Source organism: Chionomys nivalis, chromosome 20, assembly GCF_950005125.1.
Source record: "Chionomys nivalis chromosome 20, mChiNiv1.1, whole genome shotgun sequence".
Taxonomy (NCBI): domain Eukaryota; kingdom Metazoa; phylum Chordata; class Mammalia; order Rodentia; family Cricetidae; genus Chionomys; species Chionomys nivalis.
In genome coordinates, this window is record NC_080105.1 from 49,743,455 (window position 1) to 49,758,592 (window position 15,138).

The 15,138-nt window shown below is 45.7% G+C and overlaps 1 protein-coding gene across 10 annotated transcripts in view; it reads right to left on the reverse strand.

Annotated features, from left to right (window-relative positions):
* The window catches only part of Slc20a2 (solute carrier family 20 member 2), a 91,765-nt gene that overhangs the window by 16,125 nt on the left and 60,502 nt on the right, over positions 1–15,138 (reverse strand). For 9 of the 10 annotated variants that reach the window (XM_057752122.1, XM_057752127.1, XM_057752123.1 and 6 more), the window contains 4 exons: positions 13,731–14,283; positions 10,250–10,390; positions 8,643–8,728; positions 7,729–7,825 (listed from right to left, as the gene is read on the reverse strand). In XM_057752122.1, the coding sequence (XP_057608105.1) occupies positions 7,729–7,825; positions 8,643–8,728; positions 10,250–10,390; positions 13,731–14,019 (613 nt within the window). In that variant the 5' untranslated portion in view covers positions 14,020–14,283. The remainder of the gene's footprint in view (positions 1–7,728; positions 7,826–8,642; positions 8,729–10,249; positions 10,391–13,730; positions 14,284–15,138) is intronic. The other variant, XM_057752130.1, reaches the window with a different exon arrangement.

Sequence of the window (15,138 nt, forward strand, 5' to 3'; positions counted from 1 at the left end):
GAGAGAGAGACAGAGAGAGACAGAGAGAGAGAGAGAGAGAGAGAGAGAGAGAGAGAAGACTGAGCAAGCTATGATGGGTAAGCCAGTAAGCAGCACCCCTCAATGGCCTCAGTACCCTTCGTGGCTACAGGTTCCTGCCCTGCTTGAGTTCCTGTCTTGACTACCTCCAGTGATGGACAATACAGTGGAAGTGTGAGCCGAATCAACCCTTTCTTCCCCAACTTGCTCTCTGGTCACAGTGTTTCATTGAAGCAATAGAAACCTAATTAAGGATGGAGCTAGAAAACATCATTTTGAGTGAGGTAACCCAGACACAGAAAGACAATTATCATATGTACTCACTCATTGGTGCTTTTTAAACATAAAGTAAAGAAAACCAGCCCACAAATCACAATCCCAGAGAACTTAGACAACATGAGGACACTAAGAGAGATTTACATAGATATAATCTACATGGTAAGTAGAAAAAGACAAGATCTCCAGAGTAAACTGGAAGCATGGGGACCCTGGGGGAGGGTTGAAGGGGGGAGGGGAGAGGCAGGGAGGGGAGCAGAGAAAAATGTAGAGCTCAATAAAAATCAATAAAAAAAAAGAAACCTAATTAAGACAGGGAGGTTGTGAGACACCTGATGAGGGCGCCGGGAACTGAACTCAGGTCCTTTGGAAGAGCAGCACGGCTCTTAACCTCTGAGCCGCCTCTCCGCCTCCTTCCCCAACAGTAAGAATTTCTAGACCAGCCAATGCTGCATCGTTATGGAGATGTAAACTAGCTACACACACAGTCACGCACAGGAGGCAGCCATCAGTGGTTAGAACAAGTTCTGCAGAGATGAGACCCAGTGCTTTCCACCCAGCTGACCGCACCGTTTGCTTACTTATGCTCAGAGAGAAACAGCAGCGATTGGTTCACCTGGTCACAAGCTTCCAAGAGAATGTGTGAACCAGAAACAGTGGTGGGAAGCCAGAGGCCTGGGCACGTGTTCCAGCAGGGTTTCAGTTCACACATATATATTATATAATGTAACTATATATATACGTTACTGGCTTTAAATATATATTTAATATAATAAATAATATAATGATATAATATATAATATACAGTAACTTAAAAAATATATAATTAAGAATGCCATTTGTGTAAATTGGAAGCATTTTTAAATTTGAAAGCTAAGCTTTACTGATGTTGCCCTAACTGTTGTGTACAAGCGAATCAGCTCAGAGTTACTCCACGCATTATTATGCATTTTTACACTGGAAAGAGGTTCCAGAGCGAGGAACGTACACAGGAGGTCAGCAGGAATGTTCACAAATAGTAAAAACAAAGCACAGACCTCCCTGGCTTGCTTATGGTTAGCAGGTGGCTGCTGGGGTTTAGACATTTAGATGGATCCACTCCCAAAGTCCAGGAACAGCAGGGAGCCATGGACTCAAAACCTCCGCAGGCTAAGCTGTGCTAGCTGGCAGCCCAGCCCAGCCCAGGTCCTCTCCAGTTCTGCCCATGGACTTGATCCCAGAGCAGCTCAATAAACCATGAGGGTAACAATCTCAGGCTACATGTCATGAGACCCTGTCTCAAGAACAATAGAAACAAAATGAGGAACACACTTGAATCACTGCACACACACGGTAAAATATTTCTTTTAAATGCAATACTTGGGGCTGCTTCGTATATAACAAACATTTGGAAAAGTGCTTCGCATTGGATTGTCTTCCTGGCGAGGCTCTCAAATTGTTTCAAATAATTACAACTTCAGGGGGCAACCAGGCACCACGGTTGCTTCCCACTGTGGAGGGACAAAGTAGGGCACAGCTTGAATGGCTTGTGCTCACTCAGCCAGAAGCGGCTGCCAGGAGCCGGCAATGTGAGCTTGCTTTCAGCTCACACTACTAAATGGCTTCTCATCTTCTGCGCTTCTAAACAACGAAGATACGATCAACGGCGACTTAGTGCTACCTCGAACATTCTGGTTCTATTCCAAAGCCCCCAAAGAAGAAGAAATGGCAGAACTGTTAATGATTTCGTTGTCATCATTTTGTTTTGCGTCTCATCTTTTGCATATGGCAGTCATTGACAGAATCTACAAAATAAACAAGTGAGAACTAGCAAGCTTTGGCCCTGACCAGCCTACGTCTCCCCTGCTTACTCCTCCTGACAGCTCTCCTTGGCACTGACTCAATGCAGGCATTTGGTTCTAATTTTGCACATGATACAAGCCTTTAAAAATAATATTATCATGACTACAGCGAACTGTAAGATGTACAAATATACATGGACTTTCAGGGGAAGGAGGAGGTTATGTGTTGTGTGTCTTTCCAGGCATTTTCTAGGTATGCGTAAAGTGTTGCTAAGAGTTGGAAGAGGGGGGTAAGGGAGAGAAGGCAGGGAGGGACAACTAACACTAAGGGCCATTGGAGGGGTCATATGGAAGCCAACTATAGTAGAAGCTTCTTAAAATACATACATGTGTGAAAGAAATCTAAATGGAGTTACCAAATAATGGGGGAGACAATGGCCCAACTAGACATCTCTCTCCACCAAATAAAACCTCTATTATTATCCAGGAATGGGTTATATCTAATTGAGTGGTTGGCCAAAGGGGGCCTCATAGAAACACCTCCAAACTCAGGCTATTGGTTGCACAAACTAATGGTAAGACCTTAATGCTGAAGGCAACACCCACATATTTCACTGAACATGAACGTGTCAAGCTGATCTCTAACTAGAACCTTTACCCCCTACTGACTAGTGTTCATGGTATTGGAAAGCACACTACCAGAGGAGAAATGCAAACCCAGCTATAAAACCTGTGCTCTCCAAGGCCTACCTGTATGATGCACTGGTGCCATAGTGGTGCGTAAGTTGTGGGAGTAACCAATCACTATCTGACTGGATTTAAAGCCTCGTGAGACAGAACCCATGCCTGACATTGCTCAGGTGCCCAAGAACCTGAGACTAGATAAGACATGGGTCTACAAGAAAACCAAATACCGTATTTTGCTAAAGGAACATGGCAATAAAATCACTTCCAATGACAATCTGCTCTACCCATACATCAGTGCCTCCTTCATCCGTCATTAGAGAATTTCCTCCTGCAGTAGACGAGAACTAACACAGAGACCCACAACTGAATACTGTGCAGAGTGAGAGACCTAGGAACCATCCATCCTAAATGGGATGTCTCCATCACGCTCTGCATCTCGGAGCTCAGGGAACTCTGTGGAAGAGGAGGTGGAAAGATTCTGAGAGCCACAGAGGATGGAAGATACCAAGGAAACAGTGTCTTCCACACACAACAGCACAGCCACACCCATGAACTCAATGGTATTTTTGTAATTTTGGGGGGTCTCATTGCTTTGTTTGGGCATTTTTTGTCTTACTGGTCTTTTGCTTGTATATTATGATTTCCTATTTTGTGTGAATGTGTGTTTTTGTTTGTTTATATGTGTGTGTATCTGTATTTCTTGTGTTTTTTTGTTTGTTTGTTTAATGGAGGGGGATGTGGGGAATAATTTGGGAGGAGATGAGGGAAGGGAAACAATGATCAGACTATATTGTCTGAAAAAAATTCAATTTAGGAAAAAAATTAGTTCATTCCCACTGGGAGTGGAGATCACATCTTTAATTCTAGCACTCAGGAAGCAGAGGTGGATGGTTCTCTGCAAGCTAGAGGACAACCCTATCTACAACGAGTTAACAAAGGTGTTCATTTAACAGAACCATAATTACACTACATACTCTCTTCTGTGCTTTCAACTGTCATTCAAAGAAGGATTGTGGACAGCGTCCCACAGTAATACACACATGAACACAGACGCACACACAGGTTTCTCTGCTCCTTGTTATCCTTCCTCAAATGGTAAACGATGCTATTGTTAGGTTTTGCTTTATTTTAGACCAACATTTTAAAGCGTCAGAAGAACCATGCATGTACAAGGAATGCTGGGAAACTCAGGAAAATGAGTCATGCTTTTGAAATAAATATGGAGCTTCTTAATTTTGCTCTACAGTTGGAATCTTAAAAATATAGCAGCAGTTTTCTCAGACCAGGCTGCATCTGTAAATATTTTTTGGTGCTGGGGTGGGGGAAAAGGCAAGTGTAAAGACCTCTGTTTTGAATCCAGCCCTTGACGGGACTGGAGACGGTGTCACCTCAGTGCTAGCCGTCACGGCGGCTTCTGCCTCTCCACAGCGTGGATGCTGCAGTCAGCCAGGAGCCCAGAGGCTCCTTATAAAGACTGTGGGGGCCTGACAGTTTCCTGGAAGCTGACTTTCTTGGGCTTGGATAAGAAGTAGCTAGAACTGGGAGAGTTGGAGGTGAAGGGGAACGAAACAAAGATGGAGGAGGAGGAAGTGGGGGGGCGAGAAAAGGGATGCTGAGGAGGAGGAGAGGAGGGAGGGGACGGGGAGGAGACTGCTGTGGCAGTCATGCCTCAAGAACAGCTTTGCTCTAGAAAATTCAGAAACCAGGCTAGGTTGTGTCTGAGCATTCATTTGCTGCAGAAGAGTGAGCAGGGCCAGGGGTGTGGCTCAGGGTGGGAACGTGAAAGTCCTTGCTGTGTGGCCTGAGTCCCATATAGGAACTCACATAAAAAAATAAATAAATAAAAAATCAGGCCGCAAGGCCAAGCATCTGGAATCCCACCGTGCTACAGCAGAGAGGTGGGGACCGGGTGCAGACAGGACAGCTCCCAGCAGCTCCCAGGCCAGCTAAACCTGGGGTAGCTGTGCAACAGCAGAAACGAGACAGGCCTTGGAGGGTGACCCCTGAAAGCTGTCCTCTGACCTCCACATGTGTGCTGTGCACACACACCCACGCACACACACTTTTCACAGATGGAGTGGAGATTGCCAGCGAGAACTTTCTAAGAGCTCGCACTCATCACGTGAGAACCATAAAGAAGTAAATGTTTATGGCAGAAGCGGTTGTTTGTCAGGTGTGGTTCACTTCTGTGCTCCCAGCTACTCAGGAGGATCGTTTAATCTCAGAAATTCTGGAACAGCTGGGCAACACAGATCCTGCCTCAAAAGAGAAAAACAGAAAAGCCCCTGGTGTTACAGACCCTGACTGTCATGAGAGGCCCCTGTGGAAACACAGACTGCAGAGCACTAGGCCCAGAGACAGAGCAGACCACCTGCATTTCTGTAACCTCACGGGATGCTGATGCGGCTAGTCTGTGGCCTCACTCTGCCTTAGTTGTTGTGTGTCACTGTGTGTCACTGTATGTCATGTCACTGTGCGTCACTGTGCGTCACTGTGCATCACTGTATGTCACTGTGCGTCACTGTATGTCACTGTGCGTCACTGTATGTCACTGTGCGTCACTGTATGTCACTGTGCGTCACTGTGTGTCACTGTATGTCATGTCACTGTGCGTCACTGTGCGTCACTGTGCATCACTGTATGTCACTGTGCGTCACTGTATGTCACTGTGCGTCACTGTATGTCACTGTGACGTCACTGTGTGTCACTGTGCGTCACTGTGCGTCACTGTGTGTCACTGTGCGTCACTGTGTGTCACTGTATGTCACTGTGTGTCACTGTGCGTCACTGTGTGTCACTGTATGTCACTGTGTGTCACTGTGCGTCACTGTGTGTCACTGTGTGTCACTGTGCGTCACTGTATGTCATGTCACTGTGTGTCACTGTGTGTCACTGTGCATCACTGTATGTCACTGTGCGTCACTGTATGTCACTGTGCGTCACTGTATGTCACGTGCGTCACTGTATGTCACTGTGCGTCACTGTGCGTCACTGTGTGTCACTGTGCGTCACTGTGCGTCACTGTGCGTCACTGTGCGTCACTGTGTGTCACTGTGCGTCACTGTGTGTCACTGTGCGTCACTGTGTGTCACTGTGCGTCACTGTATGTCACTGTGTGTCACTGTATGTCATGGCACTGCATTCTTTCTCTGCCTTCTAGACTTTATTTACATTTGCCCGTCTTCTTGTTCTTTTATTTGTCTTTTTCCTATGTATTTGCCGCATCTTTGCTAAGAGAGCCATCTTGCTGGTAGAGAGGATTATTCCGGGGAAATGGAGCTATATGGCGACGAGACACTGAGGTATGACTACCTTACCGGGTTGTCGTAAGAACATATACATCCATGGAGCTGATGTTTAGATGGAGCTATCATAACCAATGCCACTCTGAAGATGAGAAATCGATCCTCAGGATTAGTTACAGTAACCAGCAAGGCTAAGGGCCAGAATTAAACCAGGGACCTAGTCTAGGACGCCAGTGTCTCAGTTATGACATTTTACTGCCATGTAAGACACCTTAAGCAACCTGACACATACAGAATATAACAAATTCTTTCTCTAAATTCTCTTTAAAAATCTTCCAATATTTTTGATAGTCTATCTCTCTATTTTCTATATACTTAATGCTCAGAGCCACTAGTTGTTAGGAATATTAAAATCTACACAAGGATGCTGTGGGTTATTGTTCATTCAATGGTCCCAGTCCCAGAGTTGGCCTCTAGGCAGGCAACTGTTCAGGCGAGACTATATCCAAAGGCCAGGTGTGTGGGAGCATGCCTTTAATACCAACATGTGGGAGGCAGAGACAGGTGGATCTCTGTGAGTTTGAGGCCAGCCTGGTCTACAGAGTGAGTTCCTGGACAACCAGGGCTGTGCAGAGAGACCCTTCCTCAAAAGCGAACAAAGCATGCACAGATAAGCAAGGACAATCACAGTCTATTCTTAAAAGGACACACAGTGGAGGCAGCGCACTTCCCATGGTGCCCGGCACATGACAAACTCAGTATGTGTCAGGGGCTGTTTCATCACCAACAATCATTACCAGCCTTGCTATGTTTTTTTGTTTGTTTGTTTGTTTGTTTTTTATTTTTTGAGACAGTGTTTCTCCGTAGCTTTTGGTTCCTGTCCTGGAACTAGCTCTTGTAGACCAGGCTGGCCTCGAACTCACAGAGATCCGCCTTTCTCTGCCTCCCAAGTGCTGGGATTAAAGGCGTGCGCCACCACCGCCCGGCTCAGCCTTGCTATGTTTTAAGCTACAATGTATATGAAAAGATTCTTACTTCAGGTTTCTATAGGACTCACACAGGAGTGGTCATGACTCCGAAGGACCGACCAGCCATGCACAAAGAAATTTTTCTTTTTCTTTTCTTTCCTTTTATTTATTTATTTATTTATTTTTTTTGGTGAGCTATTGTATCGCCAGGCTCTCCTGAAACTGGTTAACCAAGGCCAAGGCCAAGTGCTGGGATGGCAGGGGGATGGCAGGTACCTGCCACCATGCTTGCCTACCCCAACCCAAATCAGAACAGGAAGAAAATGAGTAATTCTGAAAAGAAAATCGCTAGGTCCAGGAAGTTTGATAATGCCTGGGAAATTCTATATTCACAGCTGTAGATCACTCTGGCCCATCCTCGACAGCTGGACCACATGTGTGATGCCCTCCTCCTGCCTCCGCGGCTACTGGAACATGGTCTAAGACATGGCACATCAGTCGGCTGCCAGGGCAGCCTATGTGGCTGATGGCAGAATGGGATTTCCGTTTATCTTGAGAGCCTGCTGCTTTTGTATTTCATGCGTCTTCTTGGTATTTAAAACAAGGAAATGCACTTATTATTGTTTTTACTACTCCACGATAACAGGAACAAGGCTTCCTGCTATTAACCAACCCCAATGCTAGCTACAAAGCAAGTGAACGATATTAAATTATTACACGCTCCTTATTTAAGATTCCATGGAGGGGTCTTACCTGGTGCTCCCGTGTACATGATGGAGAAGACATTTATTGCTATGGTAGCAGCATAGAACAGAGGCAGCGCCTGGAGACCGTTTGGAACAGGGTCCTCCTGCATGACAAGGAGCAGAGTGGGTGTCAGGACGAGAACATCTGGCAGCAACATAAACAAAGAGACGGGGTCCTGATTACAGGGAAGCAACACGGTGTGAGCTGCTGCCTCGGCTGAGGCCATCTCCCTTACACATCTGTGGCCAGCACGTTAGGGAGCCACACGAGCTGACGTGACTAAGTTCATCTCTGCACCTGCTAGTCCACCTCACACTGTAGGCTCTCTCCCCTCGGAAGTCTAGAGTCAAGTGACAGCCATCATAGCATGGATGGCAGATTTTAAATGACTCTACGGCTAGACACATTTTAACTATATTAAAATATATAAAGCAGGGTTGAAGTGGGTAAGAGTACTGGCTGCTTGCTCTTCCAGAGGAAGATTCCCAGCAAACACATGGAAGCTCACCACTGTCTACTCCAGTTCGAGGGAATCCAGCTCCCTGTGTGGACACCAGGCACACATGTGCTACACAGACACACTTGTAGGCAAAACACCCATATCCCCTTATACGAGGACAGCAAGACGGCTTGGAAGGTAGAACACTTGCTCTTTCATAATGACGATCTGAGTTCCATGTCTACATGTCACGTGACTCCTGAGAGTTGTCCTCTGACCTCCAGAAGCATGCCGTGGCATGTGTGTCCCCATACACAGTGACAGTAAACCAGTTATACAAAGAAAACATTTTCACATGTGCAACCTGGCAACGGAGAAACAATTCTCCCACTGACCTACCGATACTAGTTTCTACTGAGCAGCACCAAAATCCGTTCTAAAATTTAAGCAAACATAAAATGAAGACAGCAGCCTCACTCACCTTGGTCAGGATGAACACCCTGATGAGCACAAACAGCACACCAGACATGAAGCCGGAAAGAAGCGGCGATATAAACCAGGAAGCCACTGAATGATTGAGGAAGAACCCGGTGAGTGGTAAGTTCACACATATGTATATATAAACACTACCACAGCAAGCCCTCCCTCATGCACAGTTCTCAGGCCCAAACACACTCACACACGGCTGGTTACGCTGGCTCCCAAGCTCTAGCTTCAGTTTACGAATTAGTTCCCTCCAAGTCAGGGGTTCTCAACCTGTGGGGCGTGACCCCTTGGAATGGCAGATAGTTTGCATATTGGATGTTTACATTATGATTCATAACAGTAGCAAAATTACAGTTATGAAGCAGTAATGGCTGGGGGTCGCCACTCCATGAGGAACTATATTAAAGGTCGCAGCATAGGAAGGCTGAGACTGCTGTTCTAAGCCACGTACTTGCTTTTATCAATACATGTGGGGTCTGTTGTCCCAAAGGCAAGGGTTACATATAAGGTGGGTCATGTTCTATTTCCTTTAACCACATCCAGCCTGGTGTTTTCCTTCCTCACATCTGATAACTACAAATCTGGTGTTAGCCTCTGCTGGGTGCTTCTAGTTCTGGCTACACCCAGAAACCACCTGGGAGTTTCCAAACTCTGGCCCCACCCCCAGACTTCTGGCGGTGCAGAGTAAGATCGGAATGTGGATACTTCTTAATTGCTCCTTCAGGTAGTTCTAATGTGCTAGGGTTGAAAGCAGTTATTCCAGAAGCTTGGGGATATAAGGTGATTTTCATGGGGGCCCGCGCCCCTGACTGGCAGGCCAGGGATCATTATGAGCTACAGCTCCTAAGGTCAGGATGGTTCTAGGAAAGAATGAACTCCCTGCAGGAAAGCGATGGCACCGTCCATTCTGAGGGAGCCCTGAGAGGACGGTCAGAGACTGTCTAGTGTAGATGGACCACTGTGGGGAGGAACACCACAGTGCTTCCTCCAGGGGGCAGACCTGAGCAGCGTGCGACAGGGAAGTCCATAACAGTGGCTTTATCTGGGCTTCCCCACGACCTTAAACACTAACTCTTGGATTTAAGGCTTTGCCTCACTTGGGCCTAGCTCTAGTCTTTCTCAGACTCTGCTGATTTCAGTGAAATGCATGTTTCTTCTGCTTGGCAAGGACAAATAAGATACTGATTTCAGGGGGCTGGAGAGATGGCTAAGTGGTTAAGATCACTGGTTGTTCTTCCAGAGGACCTGGGTTCAGTTCCCAGCACCCACATGGCAGCTCACAACTGCCTGTAATTCCAGTTCCAGGGAGCCCAACACCCATGGCAAAAACACTAATGCATATAAAACAAAATAAATAAAAAATAACTGATTTCAAAAGCTACATGATGCTGTAACATTCTAAGAGTGGAGTTAAAACTGACAAGTAACAGTGAACTTGCCCCAATAATGGAAATTGTGAAGAAAATGCATTACCTGCCTATACAATACTGGTCTTCTAACCCTTAACATTGAGGGGAAAGTATTACAAGAGTAACTTTTAATAAAACTTACTCTAGAGAAGGCAAACTTTACTTGCTAAAGGTAAAAGAAGATGCCAATTACCAATCTTGACAAGCTCCATCCACTGCACGCCTTTGGTACCGATTGCCACAAGTGAGAACCCTATGGTAGAGCCGACTATGCAGTGAGTTCCTGAGATTGGAAGTCTCAGGAAGGATGCAATCAACTGCCAAACAGCTGAACCTGTAGATGGAAAGATGAGTTAAAACCCCAGATACTCAACACAATGTCTTTGATGCCTGGTAGGGGGAGGGTATCTATAACATCACGTCCCGGCATGGTAGTTTGAATGCAATTGGTCCCACAATCTCATAGGGAGTGGCATTATTAGGAGGTGTGGTCTTATTGGAGGAAGTGTGTCACTGTGGGGGCGGGCTCTGAGGTCTCATATGCTCAAGCCATGCACAGTGTCCAAGTCCACTTCCTGTTGCCTGTGTAAGATACAGAGCTCTCAGTTACCTCTCCAGCACCATGTCTGCCTGCACGCTGCCATGCTCCTGCCATGATGATAATGGACTGACCCTCTGAATTGTAAGCAAGGTCCAATGCTTTCCTTTATAAGAGTTGCCAAGGTCATGGTGTCTCTTCACGGCAATAGAAACCCTAACCAAGACACCCTGAGTTTAACTTTCTGTGGATTGTTTTCTTACAAAACACCAACCTCCTGACAAAAATCACTCAGAGTGATCACCAGCCATTGCTGGTGAGTCTGCTGGAAAGTCTGGTTACAATGAGCAAGCAACTAAGACGTTATACATGAAAAATTTTAAAAAGGCGGTGTATCGGTAGGAAGTTTTGTTCTATTTTGTAGTCCATAATGAGACAAGCTAGAGACAAACTAACAGACCATATTAGTCCACGTAAGAGAGTAACATGTCGATGGCCCTTTGACTTTTGCCACACATGTGAAAAACAAAACTAAGATAGTTAACTTGAAACTGGGTATAACCTGAAGTTGGGCATTGCTCTCAGATCTTGTTTGCAATATTTACTGGGAGCTCTGCGTTTGGCCTTGTGTTCTACGCTTGATGTTTTTCTAGGCTGTAGGTCATAGAAGCCATTTTCATAAGCAGGTCCTACACGGCAGGGAACACTGAGCATACCAGCTGGGAGTTATCCCTTTCAGCAGCCGTTGCTAAGAAGGGCAAACAGAATGAACGACAACAAAGGGCCAGGCTGATAAAGTGGACTACCACTAACCCCACTGCTAACTGGGAAAATCAGGTTGCCTGGCAGTAGCAGTGTCCTTAAGCACCCCCTGGCCTTTTCTTCAAAGACAGCTGAGTGGTTCAGGCTCATCTAAGGCCACATAGGTCCTAGAGGAAAACAGATGGGCTATGGAACAAAGGTATCAAGAGAAACTCAGGGAAAATGGGAGACAGGCTCCTTTGAGATAGTAAGTGGTGTCTGGAAGATTAAACAGAAGGCAAACAAAGGTTCAGGGTCACATGAGGGTGAGGGATGGGCATGAGGAAGGGTAGGGTGCTGAGTGAGAACAGGAAGTGAAGCGTGAGGAGGCTTGACGGTTTCGTGAGCTTCTTGTGGTGCCTTGAAGAAGTGGTTTGTCCTGTCATTGTGTAGAATCTCCATGAGCAGATGCCCAGATCTGAATTCTCAGGTTTTTGGAAGCATTGCTGACTTTATATGAAGTGGGTTGATTTTCTACAGGGCTAAGCAAAGGGTCTCAAAAGACAGCTTGTTCGGGAAGTTTAGGTGACATTGAGAGGAGCTTCTTCTACTCAACCCACTTACCTCTGACACCAGGCTTTTAGGCAGCAAAGAGGCCCTAGGTCCAGGGACCAGTCAGAACAGAACAGAGTGACACGGATTGAGGAGAATGAAAAAGACAGAGCAGGAGAGGAAGAAGAGAAAAGCTGAGGAGGAGCACAGACAGCAAGGATTTGGGGTTCTCAACAGACTTGGTCAGTAACAGAGACCTTGTCATGGATGATGATGATGATTATTATTTTGGTTTTTCAAGACAGGGTTTCTCTGTGTTGCTTTGGTGCCTGTCCTGGAACTAGCTCTGTAGACCCGCCTGCCTCTGCCTCCCAGGTGCTGGAATTAAAGGCGCGCACCACCACAGCCCGGTGACCTTGTCGTGTTACGTTTGGTTGGCTCCTGCTCGCAAGGAATTCAGTCTTTAAAATCAGGTCATACAAATTCCCAACCCAAGGAGCTCTCCAGTTCATCTAACCACAAACCAGGAGGAAACAGCAGAAGCAGCCACCACTCCTGAACAAACCCAGAGAAGAGAGAAACCAAAACAATCGTGTTATTCAGACAAACCCTCAAATTGCCTTGGTAAACCCAAATTCTAGTTGAGGTTAAGAAAAAAAACAATCCTTTACTCTTTGAATAAGGAGCCAAAGGCCGCGGGTGGGAAAAGCGAAAAGTGGACAGGCTACGCCGCTTATGAAACCAGCGCGGGACAGACTGCTCAGCTCCTCCACTGGGAGTTCTCAGTGCGCAGGCGCAGATGGCATCGCCTAGGTGCCGAGACTCACCGGGAGAAGGTTCTGTCGGAGGGTGGGCTCCACCTAGGACTGAACCTGTCAGTGTTTCTCTGTTCCTCCAGCAGTTTCAATAGCCCTTTCTCATGACACCTTAATGCAGTGGTTCTCAACCCTCCAAACACTGCGACCCTTTAATCCAGTTCCTCACGTTGTGGTGACCCCCAACCATAAAATTACCTTCACTGCTACTTCATAACTAATTTTTGCTACAGTTATAAAATAATAATGCAAATATCTGGGTTTTTTTTTTGATGGTCTTAGACAATCCTATGAAAGGGTCATGTGACCTTCAGACGGTCATGACCCACAGGTTGAGAAACACTGCCTTAATGACCTAAAAAAAAAAATCTCAATTTTACTTAGCTATTAGGAAACTACAGGTTACATTGTAAATTGAAACAACAAAAGTTAAATTAATCAATCTTTTTCTTTTCTTGGTACCGGGGATGGCCAGGGCCTTGAGCATGCTAAGGGCAGATCCTGCTGCTCAGCCACATTACTGTCCCCAAGTATACTACCGTAGTTCTGAGGGCTGTTCTCAGAGCCTCATGCATGCCGGGCAAGCGGTCTTAGTCTAGAGGCACACTCAAACTCCGAAATATTTTTTTAATTATAGCTACATTTTTGAAACATTCCATCATACACAATGAAAAATCATTATAAGAATATAAATCAACTTTCAAGGTTGGTTATAGGTAAAATTTAAAACACAGTCACTGATTTTATATGCAGATATGTATATAAATATATGTTCTTTAGAAAGTTTAAGATATCCCTGAAACAACAAAGCAATATTCTACACGTGGTATTCTGAGGCTCAAGTGTATTTTTAAACGGCTAAAAGTTTGAGGAAATGGATGCTTGATTGTTAAAACCATAAAGCACAGGCAATGAAAATTGTATCGTAAGCACAAATCATTAAACCAGCTTCCCAACAGTTAAAACGTAGACCCCTCTCCTAAGGGAATGGCCGTGGGACAGAGGGAGTGGAGGGCAGAGCTACTCACCAACCATTGCACTCACTTCCCCAGCCATGAGGGTCTCCACGGTGTCATTGTAGAGATTCACGTCGATGATGCCCTTCCGGATAGTCTCCCCTACTTTCGCTCCCAGGAGCACAGAGCCAGTGGTTTCAAATATCGAAGCCAGAATGCATGCCTGTCTCAAGGTCACCACGCCAGAGCCCACTGCGGTTCCGAATGAGTTGGCAACGTCATTGGCACCAACTGAAAAGGCCAGGATGAAAGCAATAATAAAACCCAAAATGACCATCCACAGATACCCATCCATTGCCATTTTGGAGAATAGGCTCTGGGGTACTTTTCTTGTGCAGAAATATTTTAAATAAACAAAGTCTGAGGTTGCTAACTTCGGAGACCAAGAGTTCTTGCAAACAGCGAGTCTGGTCTGGAAAGTGCTGGACGGTGCTGAAATCTGAAGAAACTGTTAGCTGCTGGTTTCGGAACTACGGTCAGTACAGTTCATTGGGTTGTGTTCAGTCAGTGGTACAACACATTCCATATTTTTTTTCCCAGCCTGGGAAAGCTGTGATTTTTCTTCCTATAGAAAGAGCACAAAGAAATCAATCACTATTGAGTACCCGTAACAGCTAACTCTTTCAGAACTGTTTAAAGCCTGCTAATGGGATCTGTCCTTAGCATGCGACAGACCTGACCACAAAGCAATTCAAGGAAGATTATAATTAGTCTCCTCTCCAAACCAACCAGAAATAAAAGATAAAATACAAAGCTGGCTTCTAGATTGTTTAATACCCACAGACCAACAGGATGCCGTTTTAGATGAAGTATGTATGCAGTTTGAAAAATATATTTGGTCACTGTTTTCAGAGAACGATTTCCTCAAATGAGTAACAGATAAAGAATACATCAAAGTTATATCGTTTTTTAAATGTTTGGAATGTCCTGGCTCCTTGGAACACAGGTTGTATGATCTCACTGTGTGATAGTACAGGGAGAAGCTCATTTACATTGATGTGTGGGAAAGATGTGTCTTCAAACTCCGGAACAAGGTTACTCCTCCTGGGGGTGACCAAGGAAAAACTACCGAGCCTCGGAGGAGGGGCACAGAAAATGCAGCAAGCAGGGGCAAGCTGGTCACTATTCGCTGTATCTCATCTTTCTTAGGAAAGACCAGAGACCTCACTGGGCTAAGGTCACCACCCACCCTTGACCACTGTGGTCCCGGCTCTTCACTACTTGAACTCACAAAGCACAGTCTTTGGTCTCCGTGGTGGTTTGAATGAGAGTGGCCCCTATATGCTCACGTCTGAATAGTTGGTCCCTTGTTGGTGGAACTGTTTGGGAAGGACAAGGAAGCCTGGCCTTGTTGGAGGAGGTGTGTCACTAGGGTAGGCTTCGAGGTTTGGAAAGACTGGCACAATTCCAGGCTTATTTT